Genomic DNA, 19,756 nt, shown 5'->3' with positions numbered 1-19,756 from the left:
CGTCCAGTCTTTCTTTAATCACCTGCAAAGACAGTGACTCCACCACCTCCCTAGGCAGCCCATTCCAATATGTAATTACCCTTTCTGTGAAGAAATTCTTCCTAATAGACAACTTARCTCTCCTCTGGTGCGACTTGAGAACATTTCTCTCATCCATTCGCTTGCTCCCTGGGAGCAGAGCGTGACCCCCCCGGCTGCACCCTCCTGTCAGGGAGTTGGGGAGAGCGGGAAGGTCCCTCCTGAGCCTTCTTTTCYCCGGGCTGAGCCCCCCCRGCTCCCTCAGCCGCTCCTCACAGGACTTATGCTCCAGATCTTTCACCATCCTCACAGCCTTCTCTGGGCCCGAAGAAAAGTGGCTTCCTTGCACCTCCGCTTTGGAAAAACGTCGGATAATCCCCAGGCCGGGGGGGGATTCAGGGGATAAGCAGGGATGTTTGCAGGAATGGCCGTGGATGTGCTATGGACAGGTACAGCCCGGGCCGTGCCCCGCCGGGGGCGCTGCTCCTTTAAAGGGCGGTGCGATGGTGCCCCGCAGGGGGCGCTGCTCCTTTAAAGGGCGGTGCGATGGTGCCCCGCCCGCTGAGCCCGCCCCCGTCCCCTCTGCCGGTGTCGCTGAGGGCCCGGGGTCGCGCCGGCAGCAGCAGCAGCCTGAGGAGGAGAAGGGTCTGTCACCAGACATCGCCAYCATGCAGCGCCGGGTGTTCGTGGTGGGCGTCGGCATGACCAAGGTACCGCCGCCACCGCCATCCCCGGCACCCGTGTGTGTGAGGGGGACACGGCCCGCGCCAGGCCGGGCTCGGCGGCGCCCCCCCGGCTGTCCCCTGTTGGCTCTCGGGGGTGCTGCGGGAGCAATCCGCGCCCTCCCCGGTACGGGTGAAGCCCCTCACGGGGTGCGGTGGCACCTCCGGAGCGTCCTGGCAGGGCCGTGTGGTCCCGGCCCGGGCTGCATCGGCTCCGCGCAAAGTTCACCCTCGCTCGGCGTGTGGGGAGGCCGGACCSCGGCCAAGCTGAACGCGGTGCTCCGCAGAGCAGGTCGATAGAGCAGCCTTGCAGCGGGCACAGTGTCCCCGTGTCCCCGCAACCGCTGGTCCTAAGGGGCTCAGGGAGGGCAGGGGCCCTGTGGGGTCTGTCCTGGGTGTTTCTGTACTTGGCCCTTGGGTTGTGAGTGCACAGTTCGCCCCGCTCAGCTCCTTCACAGCTATCCCAGAGCAGGGTGCAGCCAGGCGAGCGTGGGGCTCTTCTCTCAAGTGACAGAAGAAGAGGAACTGGCTTCAAGTTTCCACAGGGCATGTTTAATGTTACAGTTAGGATGAGGATTAAGTAAAGTTCCTTCATCGAAAGAATTGTCAAACCGAGGAAAAGGCAGCCCTGGACAGTGGTGAGACCTTGGAGAGACCTGAACCCCCAAGTAGAAGTTCACTTAGGGGCATGGTTTAGAGGTGGATTTGGCTGTGCTGGGGTAACAGTTAGTCTTTTAAATTTTTTCCTAAAAACGATTCTGTGATTTTCAAAGGGAAGCAAAAGCTGAAGGGACCATTTTTGTCTCGATAGATGAACCACAAGACAATTGACAATCACCAGAGTTGTCAGGAGCTCCTCCCCCTGGCCACCTTTTAAATAGTAACTTTTTTCTTGTTGCTGCTTGGGTGTTTTTCCAGCGTGTGAGGTGATAGGGGCAGAATTGAAAGGTTAAAGACAATTCTGTTGATTGTGTTTGTTGGACTGGATCACAGAATGTAGTTACAGAAATTATTTGGCTTCACCTTGAGCTCACTTGTGATGTGCTGATGGAAGAGACAAGTAAAACCTGTCAGACACCGTATTGCATTGGAAGTATTTCACTATGAAATCTTTTAGGACTAAATTGTTTCTATTTTATCAATCTTAATGATGTAATGACTGCTAAAAATCGTTCCATCTTCTCACAACAACAGTCCACCTTTCCTGTGCTTGTAACTGTCTATTCCAGAATGCTGCTCATTTTCAGAAGTGAATCATCTCAGTTATCAGTTTAGCATGATTTGAGGAATTGTCAGTACTCCCTTTCCCTCTCTGTTAGCCCAAGCAGCAWCAAGCAATAGCACTTGGAAATTGTAAAGATTTTGTGCATGCACTTTTGAGTCAATTAAATTACATCATTTCCATTATTTAAAACTGACTTCTAAATTAAATATAAAGCTTTTTAATATACAAATTTGAGCAGAAGATTAATTAAATCTYACTGTGATTTATTCTTGGGTTGTTTTTCTTCCTGTTCTCTTGCCAGTTTTCAAAGCCTAATGAGAAGAGCGCTGATTATCCTGACATGGCTAAGGAAGCAGGTAATTTARTAATAAAGCATTTTGTTTGATTGCTGATGCATATTTTAGGTCTTACAGTCAATATTTTTATTACACATATGAAGGAACAATTACTGTTCAGTAAATAGRTGCATATAAAAAGCAGATCTAAAACTCAGACCACTTTCACAAAATCTATAACTGACTTGTCCAACTCACTGCCTTTCAGGGCTCAAGTCAGCAGGATGGCTTAAAAATGTGTTGTGCACCTAAATAATTTAATACTTACCTATATTATTCAAAACATATTTTCATTGGGATGAAGAACCTTGGTGCATGAACATAGAATTGATTGAATGAAATTTTCTGATAAAGGGGCTTGTTCAGAACTCAGAATACTGTGAAATTGTCCTTATGAGTATGAAATTGCTCTTATGAAGTACATGACTATATTAAACATTTGCATCACACAATAAGAAATTTCTACAACTCTCTTGTTTGTGAATGCAGTAATCATACATACTACTCTAGATTTGCTTGTTATGCTTGTTAAAGCTGCATTTATTTTTCCCTTCAATTTTAACCTTTTTTTCAACTTTTAACTGTTTTTTAGGCCAAGCAGCTTTAGCTGATGCTGGGATTCCTTATTCAGAAGTGAAGCAGGCATGTGTGGGTTATGTTTATGGTGAGTAATGTTGTTTGATTGGGATGTGACAGTTGCAGACATCTGTGTGGATGAAGTATGAGGAATGCCATCAACAAGCTTTCTGTTGAGAGGAAATCTATTTCCATTCCAAAGAGAGTTTTCCATTTACTTTCCTTCTGGTTCTCCATTAACGACTATTGTGGCAACTGAAGTAAGGTCAATCTGCTGTGATACCTAGAGCAGCTTCCAAGCCACACCTCTAAGACCTTTCTGTCCAGTCCAGTTATGTCCCTTGGATTCACAACCAGTTATCACCAAAACAGAGCAAACTTCTGGTTTAAAAATCAGAGGAGTTTCTTGTTTCTAAAGTTCTTTACTTTGGACATATGAGAACCRTACTCAAGGTGACAGCTCAGAAGTTCAAGTTTACAGTTTAATTGGTAGCACTGCACATGCATGGCAGGATTTGCTTTTGTGAACAAAGTTTGAGTTTGTACCTTATTTTAATGCTGTGTTTCTACCTGAAGGTGACTCAACCTGTGGGCAGAGGGCGATCTACCACGGTCTGGGTCTAACTGGCATTCCCATCATTAATGTKAACAACAACTGTGCTACTGGATCCACTGCTCTGTTCATGGCCAGACAACTTGTAGAAGGAGGTGAGTTGTTTTGCACTGTACACCTAAGTGACAGGCTGGGATGCAGTAGGATGGACGTACAGGTCTTTTGCTGTGCCATGAGCTGTATGAACCCAGTCAGTAGTGCAGTAAGTGCTTCTGGAATAACTGTTTGGAGGAATTCAGAGCAGATTGCATGAAAGTACTGCAGGCACTAGATTCTGCAGAATGAAAGGGAGAGAAGAATCTGCTAAAATTCTAGTTTTTTTCTTTTCTTTTTAACTTGAAGTTAATACAAGTGTTTAACACATTTTTGGAAAGGAAGGGAGAGAGTAGACTGACAGACTATGCTTTGAACAGGCAGATGAGTATTTCCTCCTGTTTTTGCAGTTCCTTTGTGGATTTGGATATTTTCTTGACTTAAATGCTGATGTTTCTGTAATGAGAACTATAGTAACATTGAGTATGATTGTTCCAGTATTTGTAGCTGAGACGTAAATGCTCAGTTGTCTATGATAGTTGCTGTCAGACAGTTAAAAATAAACCCTAATCCTGTAGTGATCTCTCATTCTTAAGTATCAATATGTTTGTATCAATACCTTGTCCATCTTAATTTGGCTCTCCTTCAAAAATAAAGAAGGAAGGGTGTCTGGTTSGTGTTTGTATAAATGTCTCATAATGGAATAGTTGTTAGTACATAGTGTCATTTATAATCACATTAGCCTGTAAATAACCACAAAYSCTATTTTAAGGTTTGGCAGACTGTGTTCTGGCACTCGGMTTTGAGAGGATGGCAAAAGGATCCCTTGCTTCAGGTGTAAGTGTCTGAAAGTGTTGATCTATTTTGTGTTTGTAGATGAGATACACCTCATTCTCTGAGGTGTAGTCTCAGTAATACCAGTTGCTGTACTGTGTTGATGCAGATKATGACAAAAGAAACCAGTATTTTAATCCACAGTATTTTTTAATGAGTTTTGTGATTCTGATGGTAGCCATGACATACTACAAAATATAAATTCTAAAACATTCCATGCAAAATTTGTGTGTCATGTTTTTAGTATTTTGCCAAGATTATGTTATAGGCTGGGTTAATGGGGAAAAAYGAAAATACCAGATAAAATATTGAAGCTTGGAGTAACTGAAGTGTCTTTCTCAAACAACACAGCARATCAAAGAAGGAATGGCCTAATGCTTACTCAATTGGCCTGTTAGCACACTTTTCCAAAACCTAAGGGCTTCTTAACTCTTACTTGTTTTTCCTGGAGAAGTGTGTGGGGGTTTGTTTATATTTTACCTTAAGGCAAGCTGTATTAGAGCCCATATGTTATTTAACTACAGAACTGCCAAATTTGATAATATATAAAAGGGTTTGGGTRAAAAATGTTAAATTCACCAAGTGACAAAAAAGAGCAAGAGTTATCTTTTAACATGCTTTACAATATTTCATCTAAGCTTCATTGAAAATTCTGTTGACTGTGGGATTTTAAGTGAAGTGAAAAATACCTAAAGTCCTCTGATTAAAATAGTGACTGTGATAGAAATAATGTAGCAGTGATCCTTGCAGTGCAGTGATTATAATGAAAGAAAGAAAAGGAAATTATGATTTATTTTGTATTTCTGTTTTCAGTTTGCAGACAGAACTAATCCAATGGACAAACATGTGGAAATTATGATAAACAAATATGGCCTAGCAAGTGCTCCTGTGGCACCTCAGCTGTTTGCAAGCGCTGGCAAAGAACATATAGAGAAATATGGTCTGTTAAAATACATTTTTTTTCATTGTCTTCTGTTAATGAAGTGATTTTAAAATAATAGGATTTTGTTTTAAGAAAATGTTAGCATTGAGGTTGCATAACTTCCTGCATTTTATCCCTGTGCCTTAGGATAGGTAGATGGGCTTGGGGCTGAAATGTTTGGTAAAAGCTGTGGGGGATTTAGTTTCATTTAATATCTAGTACTTGGCTGCTGCCACTGCTGTTTGTAACCCCCTCACCAGACAAGGGAATTGGCTCTGAGGTAACAGCCTGGCCTGTTGTGCATCTTTATTTGCACTTATTTTTAGACTGTTACATGGAAAAATTTTAGACTCTAATATTCCACTGCAGCCATTTTGCCCTGATAGGAAAATGAGCATTTAAGTTTCAGTCATATAATAATCTGTCAAATAAAATGCACCTATATTCTGTGGTTTTATGTAAGTGTTAAATATGCAAGTGGCTTGTTCTGTCAGCTAAAACTCAGCTTTGTTTAGGAGTCTTTATCTAATTTTGAGACCCCGGTTGAATTCTAAGGAAAGCCTTCATAACAGTGTGTCTCTTGTAAAGATGCTGGTAAAGGTCAGATTCTTATGACACAATATTTAAACTGTTRTGTTAGCACTGTTTGAGCAAACAAAGTATTTCAACACAGCTTTCTTTCCCCTTTTCAGGGACAAATCCAGAATACTTTGCGAAAATTGCATGGAAGAATCACAGCCATTCAACCAACAACCCGTGAGTCAYCTACTCTGCCTCTGTAGTGAACATCCCTTGTTAAAAAAATTAATGCACAAAAAATTAGTATTTTTAGAATATTTTCAGAATATTTTTTTTATTATGGAATGGGAAAAGAAATAAATTATTCTATAAAGATATAAAAGTAAGTTCTCTATCTGGTGCCTTATACTTTGTAAAAACAACTCTATAGCTGCCTAACAGTTTGATTATTAGTATGTCTGCTGCTCAAACTTGGCATCTGTGTGTTTTCCTTAGGTATTCCCAGTTCCAAAAGGAGTACACATTAGATGAAGTTCTGCAGTCTCGCAAAATTTTTGATTACTTGACTGTCTTACAGTGTTGGTAAGGAGAGGACTTTGCATTCTGAAATAGATCTTGGTGTTAAGACAAACATGGTAGGACATCTATTTAAATAAACTCTGTGTGTAAATAAAAATTTACAGATTGCTTTAAGTAAAACTTTTTATAAATAAAACAAATGTGGAAACTTTGTCATGACCAAAGGCCAGATACTTGTTCACAGTGTAATACAGTGAGCTGAAATATGCTTTGTACTTTGGGGTTCTCAGGTAATTCTGTATCTTTTTCTAATGTGCATCTATTGTTGTTAAATGTTAATTCTTCTCTTCAGCCTTTTCTATGCATTCTTAGAGGGTGAATATATGTTCACAGCCAAGTTGAAGCTTTAATTTTTCCTAAATTGGAAAAACTTAATGATACATTTATATTTTGATATTATGATTTTCAAATATCTGGTATAAATATTACTGAAAATACCAGTAAGCATTGATGGAATTTATAGTTTCAGTGGTATCAGCCAAAGAAAGTGGGGTTTTGTTTGTTGGGTTTTTTGTTTGTATTAAAAGATAAATCTATGGAAGATCAACAATCTAATSAAGATTGACATTACTAATTTAGAATAATGACATCATGATTTTTCTTTTAATCAGTCCAACATCAAATGGTGCTGCAGCTGCAATTTTGGCTAATGAGGAGTTTGTGAAAAGGCATAAGTTGCAGCCAAAAGCTGTGGAAATTCTAGCCCAGGTGATGGCTACTGATTATCCAAGCACATTTGAAGGAAACAGTTGCATGAAGATGGTAGGTTTACAATTCTGTATTCCCTGGTWCCCATTGGGGTGTTGTTTCTGAGGTTTTTTGTTTGTGGTTTTGGGTTGGTGTTTTGTGGTAGTTTTTTTGTTTTGTTTTTGCTTTAGGTTTTTGGTTGGTTGATTGGTTTTAGTACCTGCAAGTGCTAATGATGCTGTGACATTTTCATGTTAGCAARCAAACATATTACACTTTGTGGTGAGTGTAAAATTGATTTAATTTGGACAGATATGGAGTAAGCAAAGAGTATGGTTGTGGAATGACAGTAAGTAAATTATAAACAGGCCATCAGAAGCCTAGTTTTAAACAAATTATTTATAGGCTATTTTGTAAACAACTTGAACAACCAAAGAAAATTTCTTYCATTTTTCTGTTTGTAGTAGTAATGAAACTTAAAATAATCAAGTGGATCCTAGAAAAAAGTAACAAGACAATTTCAGGATTTGTTTCAATGCTGTTGTCTRAGTCATGCAAAGGAATAATTTGGCTTGTAAGCAAGATTGAGGAAATAGAGGATATTCCCCAGAAAGGTTTTGCATGTCAACAATAAGCTTTAGAATGTATTATTTCTTTCTAGACAATTTGTATTATGTGAATGTCAAACTCTGATATGTGATGCATCAAAAGAAATCAGAATGCCACCTCATACAGGTTACTTCTACACTGATGGGATCAGTAGAAGTACATTTAAAATGAAATGTAGAAATAAAATTGTGAGCTCTATTTCTGTAATGATATTTTAACATAGAATTTCTTCCTTTTTTCAGGTTGGCTATGATATGACTAAAAGAGCTGCACAAAAATGTTTTGAAAAGGCAGGCCTAAAACCTGCAGATGTTGATGTGATTGAGCTTCATGACTGCTTCTCAGTTAATGAATTTATCACCTATGAAGCTCTGGGACTTTGTCCAGAAGGTAATATCAGCATTATAGATCACAGGTTTTTTTTTTTTTTTAATGGACAGAAAAAAAAAATCCAAATTAAAGACTCCTCTGATTTTCCCTCCATTTTCTGGGCTGTATTCTTACCTACCCCAAGATTTCCCTCCATCTATATATTTCCTTATAAAAAGATAAAAATGGGACAAGAATTGCCTGTGGAGGGTCCTARCAAGTCAGTGATCTTTGAAACATCTTTGCCTCAGAGTTGTTGGCAAATTGTCAAGTGTGTCTAAAGTCAACTGTGTAACAATCCTCAATCTGTCCAGATTAGTTTAATGTCAGTGAATTTGGTAGATTTACAACAGGTTAAATGGCAGCACAATTTAGCTCTATGTATATAAGTAAAATGATTAAAATTTTCCACTGAAGAAGGTATTTTTTTGATTTCAAATAAATAATGAATTGAACTACTACTTCAGTTCATTATATATTTAAATTCTAAACATATTCTTGCTTTGCATAGATTATCATGTAATACAATTTTTTTTTTAACTAATTGTGAGAAAATACCATATTCTGACACTAGGTGGTATAATAAGTCCGAACTTTCTTACTGGAACAGCATTCAGGAAACTCCAGGAAAACTTCTGATGTGTTTATAGGTCTTCAAATATTTGCCTTTGAATGTTTGCTTTCTACTGTAATTTTTTCTGTGTTTTTATGGTATCTACAGTAAATGTGATATAAGCAATTCTCATCAATGTAGTTTGGCTAATTTCAGTCTGCTCTTTGTGAAATATGATTTGTAGCATTTCCTAGGTTTTGACTGACATGTAGCATCTCTGGTAAGTTACAGCAGAATTGAAAAATCACAAATAAAAAAGAAYATTTTTCTTACATAAATACTGTTTTACAGGAAGAGCATGTGACCTGATCGACAGAGGAGACAATACTTACGGAGGAAAATGGGTTATTAATCCCAGYGGTGGCTTGATTTCCAAGGGACATCCTCTTGGTGCCACAGGTATGCAAAACYATTTCATTTTGTCACACCCATTAGATGAGAGATACAGCTCTTGAGCAGGCAGGTGCTTTCCACTCTTGCTTGAAACATTCTTCCCAGTCTCCTGCTTTCCAAATAAGCCAAGTGTTAGGGCTGGTTGACACAGCTTAACCTTTTCTATATAATTGCTCAATAGTACAACTTCTGATGAATAGTTTGAATAACTATTCTAATATGATTTCATCCTTTGAAAATTTTAAGTTTGGAGGTTTTCACTGCCTCTGAATAGCCTGTGCCACTGTTAGCTGTATTAGAAGCCAATTTTGTTAAGTCTTAGATGTCAAAATATTTAGCTGATGTTTACAGAAGCTCACTTGGTCACCATTCCCCAGCAACATAGATTTGTTTTTTCTTTGTTTTTGTTTTGTTGTTGTTTGGTTGGTTGATTTTGTTTTGCTTTTTTCTTTAAACCACTGTGCTGTTTCTAAATGAGTTGGCTCTTGAATGAAATGTGTTTGGATCGTTGAGGCTAATTCACCTTCCTTGTTTGGAAATGAGAAGTTGTCAGAAAACTGGAGATTAAACCTTGTAAACCACCAAATCTTAACCTAAACAGTTGTATCACTGAGATATAATATACAGTTAGTGTGGGGGGCCAGGGAAAGTGTTAGCAAGCTTTAGGAAAAAAGGGTTCCAGATAAATGAGWCTGTGGGTATCTGTAAGAGGATGAGAATATTGCGTTGCTGGGTTTGTGTTAATTTGTATCAGTTAGACTGAGATAAAAGTAGAGGCAGTTACCTGCATTGCTTCTGCATTGCCATGGGATGGAGCAAGAGTTATTAAAATGCAGAAAATTACATGTCTCCAACCTGTAGGTTTCATTTCCCTTGGGAACTGTCTTGAGACTGGTTGCATGCTAATCAAGGGTCATATAAATCCTCTTAAATATACGAACCATTCCAGGGCAGGCTGCACCACAATACACACTCTCTCCTGGAGGCTGAATGTGAATGAAACCTGTTCATTCTCATCTATGTCTGGAATTTTAAAATTCCTGCCTCTACTTTTATACTCCTTAACTCATCCTCTTCATAATGTTCAGTTGGCAACGTGTAAAATTCAGTGTTGAAATGCAGATTCCTTGTCTGCCTTGTCCAAAGACCTGTGCAGTTGTCTGKGAGAAGGGGGAGAAAGGGATGGAGGGAAGGAGAAATGTGTGAGAAATGTCCAGAGAAGGGCAAGGGAGCTGAGGGGGAGGGTCTGCAGCACAAATCTGTGAGGAGCAGCTGAGGGAGCATGCAGGACTCAGCCTGGAGAAAAGGAAACTCTGGGGAGACCTTCTCACTCTCTTCAACTCCCTGAAAAGAGGTTGGAACCCAAACAGCTAGAGACAGGATGAGAGGATACAGCCTCAAGCTGCACTARGGGAGWTTTAGGATGGACATCAAGAGGMATTTCTTCACAGAAAAGWTGATTAAACATTGGAATGGCTGCCCAGRAAGGTAGTGAAAYGTTGARGGAAAGACTGSMYATGGCACTGAGTACCGTGATCTAGYTGAGAAGCTTGGTGCTTGGTCATAYGATGRTCTTAGARCTCTTTTCCAACCTGATTAACTTTGTGATTCTGTGTGTGCGGTGGAACTTAGGGCAGAAAGAGCTGACGGAATTGTTGGGGGAGAATGAGAGAAAGCATGAGTGTCAGGGATGAGAGAGAGTCAGGGTTGCGAAGAAAAGGGGTGTTCCCCTTAGTTTGGGTTTCCCCAGTTCACTGTGGGCAGCTCGGATACCCAGAAATGTCTCAGATCCCATTCCCTTTCCCGGTCGCTGACGCGCTCTGCGCTCGATGTTTCAGGGCTGGCGCAGTGCGCGGAGCTCTGCTGGCAGCTGCGCGGCCTGGCCGGGCGGCGGCAGGTGCCGGGGGCGAAGGTCGCGCTGCAGCACAACCTGGGGCTCGGCGGGGCCGTGGTCGTGACGCTCTTCAGGATGGGCTTCCCCCGGGAGCGCAGGTGAGCCGGGGCTGACACTGACACTGACACAGACACACACGGGGGCTGCCACGGCACGGGGGGGAACCGCGGGCTGCGCTGCCAGGCCTTCCGGAGCGCTCRGCTGGGGCTGCGCGCAGAGCGTACTGCTGGCTGTCCTGCTTCCTGTGCCCTCAAAACTTGGTTATTTTAGAGTTATTGGCTGTCTCTGCGCAAGGCAGAGATCGTGCTGCGAACTAAAACACTCAGAACTTGTAACTCTTGTGTAGCTACAGCACTGCAGGTATTTGCTGAGCTTGCAACTTACTATCGTGTCATAGTGTGCACTGGGAGTTTTTGGAAAGCTCAAACTGGCTAGTAAGAATGGCTTATGTGACTGTCTGTAAGGAAAAGTAATGTTCAGAGGAAAAAAAGCCACCAAACAAATAAAAACCCTTCCAAGAACAGAACAGGCCACACTAAAATTAATTGAAACTAGGTATCTGCCAAAACYAGCAAGACATCCATGGAAACAGAGAAACCACTGCTTTCACTGCTGAAATCGTTACTAGTTTAGCTCCATGRAGAACTGCTTTCAGCCCTGTTTCRTGTGATGCTGTAAGTACTTCTTGGAATTCAGGTGTGTTATTTGCCCAGTCCTTGCTACAGAATTTGCACTTGCAATTGTAGCCTATTTCAGAGGGAGAGGAGAAAGCTGTTGTGAAGCTGTCTGCACTCTGCTGTTGTATTTCTGTGCCGGAATGGACAGGAGTTGAGAGAAAACACTTAAAATTTGTATTATAGTAGTATTGCAGGGGAGACTTTTACAATACAGTTCCCTTTTTTTTTTTTTCCTTTCAGCTTTGCTTAGAAAAATTGACCTGCCCATTGTGGCCATTATGGGCATTTTAAAACTCAATGCCAAGACTTTATATTTATTTTGAAAACCTGTGAACAGTAAACTTTGTTATAGATTGGCCTTTCATAAAGAAATGTACGCCTCCTTCCCAGCTCATATTTCTAATGTTTGTACAGTTCTTGGGAGGTGACAATATAATTTTGTGGAAGAGGTGATGAGAGAATCCACTGAACTTTGCAGGGCTGCAGCAGTGACTTTTTGTAGCATCAGGAGTGATAATTATGTCTCTTTTACAATCTATTAGTTACCATGTGAGAAAAAAAGATATAGGAAAAATATGTCTTCTSATGGATTCCCTTCAAACATGCTCACAAAACCTGTCAGTGGGTGTTGGTAGAGTTTAAAATCTGAGGGAGAATGAGGGGAAAAGACTGTTACAGGGAGTACAGTTTTCTTCATTGCTTTGAGCTTTGTCTTTAAAAATACTGTCACTTTATGGAACAGAGAAACTGTTGCTATTTTTATATCATCAGCCTTGAGGTGCTGCTAGAAGTAGTCCCTCCTGTCAGGGAGRGCTTTTCATGTACGGATAATATTTCTCCTGAAGAAACTAAGTCTAATTTACTRTGTCTCATTTCACCTTTGCTCGTGTTCAGAATTTTAAAAATACTTTAAGTGCAACTCAACCCAGAGAAATCTTAGCAATACTCATTTCATCTTACTCCAGAGAAGCTTAAAACCCTTTAATTCTCCCAAAGGCTGTGTGTGGGAGATCCATGACACACRAAGTTGCACCAATGTATATCAGACTTTGGAATGGAACAGTGTGGCTGATGTGCTCAGGCGCCCCTTACGTAACTGAGTTATGAWGTGCATTGTGTAATTAAGGGAAAGGTGGTGAAACTTCATGTTTGTGAAGTTTCATGTTCCTTCACATCAGTTTCCTACAGCAGTGGACATACAATTAATCTGATTCCAGATCAAGCCTGTGGCTTCAGTAATAGCTGATAAGAATGTACATCAAAGCAGCAAGACTTGATCCATTTTGCATTAGTTTTTGAAACAGTTCTGTGTTTTGTTTGGTGGTTTTTTTGAGCCTTACAGTTTTTCATCCTGGCAGTRCAGCCTTGGTTTATTGGCAAAGTGAATGTGTCTCCTTCAGACAAGACAGTGCCCATTCTTGCTACCCTCTCACACATCTGGAGGGCGGTGTCAGTACCACCCCAGTAAGTTCCAGCAACATTTCTTGAGCAGTTTGGTCACTTCAGCAGTATCAAACCTGACCACAATTTTGGACTTTGCTGCCAAGAGATGGTAATAGCTGTAAACTTGTTCCTTCTGCTGCTTGAATTGCCATTGCTTTGGATGTTTCTCTGTACTTTGGCTCTTTGTGCCCCTGCAGAAATGAAGAGTTAGCTTTCATGCTGCTATCTGGCCATGCAGGGTGATAGCTCCAGAGTATAAAAAATAAGATTAATGATTTACTTTCATTATAAAATGAATTTTCAGTTCATGCACATAAAATATCCAGCTACCTGGAGTGAATCAAGCTGTCAAACCTATCAGAGAGCAAACTTCACTTTGATACCAGAGTTGCTCTATACTACTAAAATGTTTCTTGCTGGTGTTAGGCCTATTCATGATCATTTGAAGATGCTGCAAATGTGATTTAAAGTATTTAAATTAATATTTTTTTTGTTTCAGCACCGGCCGTATTGCGGCTGTGCCTCTCAGTGCAGCTGTTGATGGATTTAAATCAGATCTGGTCTTCAAAGAGATTGAAAAGAGGCTCCAAGAGGTATTTGACTACTTTTTTACCTACAACAGGATTTTAAYTCATAACAGAATGTGTGTGAAACCTGATGGGAATGTGTTAGCATCCATCACATCTTCAGCACCTCTCATTGAAACAAATGTACAGATTTGGATTTTRCCAGAAATCTTTCTACACTGTGCCATGATTTTAAATTACTTTTTTTTTTCTGGATAGTTCCTACCCACACTAAGGCTATTCCAGTTGAGGCAAGTCTAGGTTGTATGTGAGGAGCTTGCAAACTAACCGAAGAAACTTTTTGGTTGGTGTTAGGTGCTTGCTATGTAATGGGATTAGAAGATGAAATCCAATTTTGTCAAACTTAGGTCAGGACAAGGCTATTAGGACAGTGGTAACTTTTGTTAATTTAATAGATTTCAATATAAATAGTCAGTCCTATTTGCGTTTGTTGGTTTAGATTTTCTGGATGGTTGTTTAAATGATGCCTAATAGGGGGTAATAGATATTTTTATGTTAGTAGAAATGGGGAAGGTTTTAAATTTCTTCTGGTAAATTCAAACTATCTGAAAATTATGTTGAAGTAAATGACTAACTTTCTCATTCCATGGTCATTACAGGAAGGAGAGCAATTTGTCAAGAAAATTGGTGGAATCTTTGCCTTCAAAATAAAAGATGGTCCTGGTGGGAAAGAAGCAACTTGGGTAGTAGATGTGAAAAATGGTAAAGGCTCAGTGGCAGTTAATTCAGGTCAGTGCTCTTTTATCATATCATTACAAAAAAAACATATAAAACTAATGAATATACACTGTTTAAGTTGTAGTGACATTGAGCAGAAATTACGTAGAGCTACCTTAATTTTAAACTTCTAAAATCAAAMCTCAGGAATTTTATTGTTCTCACCTCTTGAAATTTGGGSCAGAAATGTAATTTGTAGCTGTTTSTTCAGTTGYTTTGTTGGAGAYGCTGGTAAGCAGTAAGCTGGTCTGCCTTGCCAAGTTACTTCTTTACAATTTATCAAAGATGTAATTTTAATAATAAGATGAGTGTAGGAAATGATGTGTGCAGGTTTTAGCCCTTTAGTATACACATCAGTCTTTATATCAGAGCTTATTAAAATAATTTTCCAGCTTATGTCTAATAAGAAGATCCTAGAAACTTCTGTATTTGAATTAATTCAAATGAGTGYTTTTAAAATGCACATGTTGTTCCCATGGAAGAAGAGGGCAGGAAATGCCTGAAATGTCAGTAGTGATTATCTTCAGAGAGTGTCACAGGGGAAAACTCATCTATTCTGAGCTGATCTTCATACTAGCAAATGCAGGCTTGATAAAACCGAAAGTATTGTCAGTGCTTGCAATGAACATTCTGTCTGATTACAAGTAGATTATMATTTATTTTCAAAGAATAAATTGGCTTAGCTTTTCAGGAAGGTCCATCTTTCTTCACTGTTRGGGTGGTCTGTGCTACAAGGTGGCCCAGCTGCCTGTTGGCTTTGGGTGGCTTCTTGCTGWTATTTTTATAATGGCTCTTACTTGTACACACTCAGGTACCATTTGCTGACCTGTGGTATGAAGGGACTCTCCACAGACTTGTGGCTCCCATAACTGTTTAATTCCTCAGTTTGAACCTTCATAAACAACTCCTGTCTTGCAGATAAGAAGGCAGATTGTACAATCACAATGGCTGACACCGATCTGTTGGCTCTCATGACTGGCAAAATGAACCCTCAGACAGTAAGTACAGCAAAGATGAGATAAYCAGGGGACTGATTGGTTTAAGTTGAAACCTTTTCAGTGTTTTCATCYGAAACTGCCATGGCTGATCTGAAAAATGACAATCCTTGGTGATCTCTGAACAAATCAGCCAAAATAAGATTGATCAAGGACAGTATCTACTCATCTGAACAGGGACATATCTCAGATATCCTGCAGGGAGGTATCCTGTGTTATATCCCACAAGGGGATGTAATAGTGCTTGCTTTGCAGAGAAGAGGGGCAAATCAGTTTTTGTAACATGCCATAAGAAAMAAGAAATGTGGGCCTCTGTTTGGAGGGCTTTACCCTCGTACCTGACATTAGTGTAAGGAGTCATCTTGATGCTGACAAGTAGAAATTGAGGTGAGCATCCACTGGATGCCTGTGATTATTTGTTTTTTGTTTGTTTGGGGTTTTTTGKTTTTTTTTKGTTTTTTTTTGTTTGGTTGATTTCAATTTTTTATTCCTCTATGTGCCAAAAGCAGTCATAGTGTGCAAGTAAACCAGATGTTTAAGCCAATTTCAAGTTGCTGTGCTGTGCTTCCAAGTTTGAAATGATCTGTGTAACTGCTTCAAGATTTTTGTCTGGTAATCATGGGGTAAATTTTGCCAACTGAAGTATGTCTAAAAGAAGTTTCAAGATAAAACACATTGTGAAAATGTAATATACATGTAGAAAATACAGAAGCAACTCCAGCTTTACATCTACAGTTTGTATATTTTGGTGCATGCAGTTCACCTTTTAACAAGGTCTGGAGGAAAAGATTAAAATCTTTTGCATGTCTGCTTCACAAATGAGATTTGTAAAATTGAAACAAAGCCAGCTAAGGATGAGGAGGATTTGAGTTAAGAAATCAGTTGTGGCACCTTCTGTCACTGTGGCTTTATTTTGTGCAATTGAAATAATCAACTTGTCTGCCGTGAACACTCACAACCAAAACTTGGGGTGTTCTGCACAGATCTATGGTTGGATAATCCAACAAACAAGCAATACCCAGTTGATTCTCTTTAGRTATCACAAACCTAGTAAGAATACAACTTCCTCAGTTTGCTGTTCTACAGTCAGACAATGCATTTGTTGCTGAATGTGAGGTGTCTGCCAGAGCTGTTGGAATTACCAAACTGCACATCCATAATAGCCCATAACTGTCTGGAGAGGTGATTTTGGGAGTGTATGTTGTACTGCATTTCACAGAATCTTCTTTCTTTTCAGGCATTCTTTCAAGGCAAGTTGAAGATTTCTGGGAACATGGGCATGGCAATGAAACTTCAGAATCTACAGCTTCAGCCAGGCAAAGCTAAACTTTGAGCTCAGTAGAATAAATAGTCAGTACTTGATATTCTTGACAGAAAAGTAGAATGAAACTAGACATTATCAATAATATGGCACAGGCTGGGTTTGATTGGACCTCTCTCACCTAAAATCTGCGGTTAGAGATCTTAATTCTCTTAATAACTTCCATCAGTTTCTCTATGGCTAAGCTTGAGACACTAACACTTACAAATGATACATGGTGGGGTTTTGTGACTGTTTTTGTTCTAATCAATATGGACAATTTTGTAAAAATTAGAGCTGAATTAGGCTGCTTACTGTTGTTCAGGTTGGTTGGGAAGGAAAAGAGGAAAGTTATAGATAGTTTGACATATCAATGAAATGAGTTGCATTTTTTAAAGGCTGTAATAACAAGTCATACAAATGCTTTCAGACTTCCATTCTAATAAATTTGCTGCTGCTTACATTAAAGTGATCTTGTAAAGGGGATCTCTAACAACATTTTTTTAGAATAGGTTTTAGGAATTTGCTATAAAATACTTTTCTTATTACTACTTTGGAATTAAAAGAAAAAAAATCCAGAAGTAAGCAGGAACTGGAATGTTGCTTTGAGGTTCACAGGATTTGATGATACTTCACCTTGAAAACAGATTAGATTTGCCAGGAGGGCAGAGAGAGAATATAATCAAGGTATTACCTGTTTTCTCCTGGTAAAATCTGGTGTTGATCATGATGAAATTCTTGTCAGTAATGTAAAAGCTTTAAGTTCTGTTTTGGGAAAATGTATTCTGGTTGGATGTTTAATAGAAAATTAAATATACTTTTCCTGTTCTTCTGTGTGTCTCTTGCTCAAATTTTAAACGTGAATTTCATGGTAATGTACTGAACTTGAGTGTTTCAATCAGGTTGTCACAAAGGACACTGCAGACATCCGCTTCTTCCTCCTCAGCCATTGTTAGTAGATGCTCCATAAACTTCATCTCAGTCCATAAAATATATCTCATGTCCTCACATACTTGGGCTATGACTGAGGAACTTACACTGAAACTTTCACTTCCCTGGTTTAACTGAAATAATAATAAAAATGAGCAAATTCAAGCCAATCATTCTCCTTCCTACTGTGAATGGTGACAGWTTGCTGAGCAGTAAGAATGGCCCTGCTGAATCTTCTGGCCCACTGGATTTTTCTCACTGTGGGTACCTTGGAAGAATATGAAGATGGCCCAATCATTTGGTTACTCAGAGTACTTTCCTAACTGCCAGTGGTTGTCATTTTTTTTRTGCCAGCTCACAAATTTGAGCCTGAAGTGGTATGTTTGGATTGTCCAGTTTGGACATGAGTTTGTCCAGTCCCTTTTCGAATCCTTGGACAGCTTTTTTAGCACGGATCATGAATTTCTGTACCTACACATCATATACAATTGAACTTGCTCCTTTCTATCCTATACATTACAGTTTTACACCTCTTTGTTTTTTGGGGCTTCTTTTTCTTGTCTGGGGTTTTTGTGGGGGCTTTGTTTTTTACGGGGAGAAACAGTGAACACCTTCTGCAGAGTACTCCCAGTCTTTATAGTCTTGTGCTGTCACCTTCAGGTTTCACCACTTAAAGAGGTCATTCTATTCTCTGTCACATGGAGAGACCCTTGTCTGGCCATCCAGCAATCCTTCCTGTGTGCTGCATTCCCATTGTCCTGTTGAAAAGTTGTCAAGATACAAGAGCATTTTCTGCTGATATTTTTCTTTCCCCAGTTGCTTTTCTGACCACTCCTAGTTTTGCAGTGRTGTTTTCTTAGATCTCTTAAAGCTGGGGGCTCATTTCTTTCATGCTAACTCCGTGCTCATTTCTGCACTGTGAAACTGCAATATTTTTAATTATTGTTCTGTATGCATCAGTTCATTTGTACTGAATTTCATCTGTCTTTTACTGCCCAGGCACTCAGTGTTCAGCTCTGGTCTTTAATATCTGCATGAATCAACAWTTGTGACCCCACTGTTCATCTTTTCCAAGGCATTAGTTTTCTGTTAATTAGGACAAATAGGGCATTGCTCCAATGTCAACTTTGTAAAGTACAGTCTGGTCAAATGAATCAGGTTTCTTCCTGTRTATTGTTTATTGACTTATCTAAAGGATTGGAGTAGATAGGAGTCATATCTCTCAARTAAAAGCAGTGTTTAACTCCCTGTAAAATAACATTTGCTATTGTATCCCCTGCTTTTTCCTAAGTTCTTGCCATTTGGCTTGTGGGTYAAAATAAAGGGGAATTACAGGATTGCAGCAGTAATTCTATGCAGAAAACAATTTTTTCCTCCTCTTGAATTGCTGATACTAACTGAAGAACTGGCAGATGTCTGTTACGCAAGGTAAGAACATGCCTTTTTCAAGAATTTTGAGCACAGACACAACATGCTTTTGACCACTGTKTAATTAAGGCAGTAAATGAATTTTGAAGTGTAAACAAGATAACATAGATAATAAGTAGTCCATCCCAATAGTTCAAGTAAGATGTGCTCAACTGTATAGTGAGATTAAGTTTTCTTAGGGAGGAAATGTTGCACAGAAATATGAAGGGAAAAAATGGTGCAAAAATAACTTTTGAGTTTGTTTGCTACCAAGACACATAATATCCATGGCTGAGGCCCTGGGCTTCAGAGAAATCTGGGTTTAGACAGGACCGAGGCTTTCAGGTTGGAGCACCTGCAGATGTGACATCATTATAACACAAAAATGCCAGATGAAGCCTTCAATTCCCATCAGCAGAAGGTAGAGGGAGTAGTGCAGAGGTTAACACAGCCTGCRGCTGGGAGAACTGCTCAGGCTTGTACTCCTCTTGCAGGATTTGAGATGGAGCAAAGGACAAAGTCATATATTTACCCCATCTACCTGCTAATGTCTTACTTAGACATCTGTCTTGTATGCCTTCTTCACCTTCAGCACCTTTTTTGTGTTAYAACTTGCTGAGTAATTTACATATATAATGCTTCCCCTGATTTTTCTGGGAGTAAGGCAGGGGGTGTATTTTCTAGAAAYCCCAAATCGTCCATGTGCAGTCTGCAATGTTAGAATATCATAACTTTGATTCAATAAACTTTACAGTGGAT

The 19,756-nt window shown here is 39.7% G+C and overlaps 1 protein-coding gene across 1 annotated transcript; it reads left to right on the top strand.

Annotated features, from left to right (window-relative positions):
* The first annotated feature begins 506 nt into the window (after positions 1–506).
* SCP2 (sterol carrier protein 2) lies at positions 507–17,488 on the top strand. Its single transcript, XM_057367021.1, has 16 exons — positions 507–728; positions 2,267–2,321; positions 2,893–2,964; positions 3,453–3,584; positions 4,295–4,359; positions 5,170–5,296; positions 5,971–6,034; positions 6,293–6,379; positions 6,988–7,138; positions 7,915–8,062; positions 8,946–9,053; positions 10,886–11,039; positions 13,561–13,654; positions 14,248–14,377; positions 15,284–15,363; positions 16,598–17,488. The coding sequence occupies exons 1-16, from the start codon at positions 522–524 to the stop codon at positions 16,691–16,693; spliced, it is 1,770 nt and encodes a 589-aa protein (XP_057223004.1). The 5' UTR covers positions 507–521; the 3' UTR covers positions 16,694–17,488.
* Positions 17,489–19,756: the final 2,268 nt, after the last annotated feature.

This window comes from Malurus melanocephalus, unplaced genomic scaffold (genome assembly GCF_030028575.1).
Source record: "Malurus melanocephalus ecotype Western Australia unplaced genomic scaffold, MMel_1.1 scaffold_74, whole genome shotgun sequence".
NCBI lineage: Eukaryota > Metazoa > Chordata > Aves > Passeriformes > Maluridae > Malurus > Malurus melanocephalus.
Note: the sequence above shows the minus strand (reverse complement) of the source record. Positions and strands in the feature narration are given on the sequence as shown.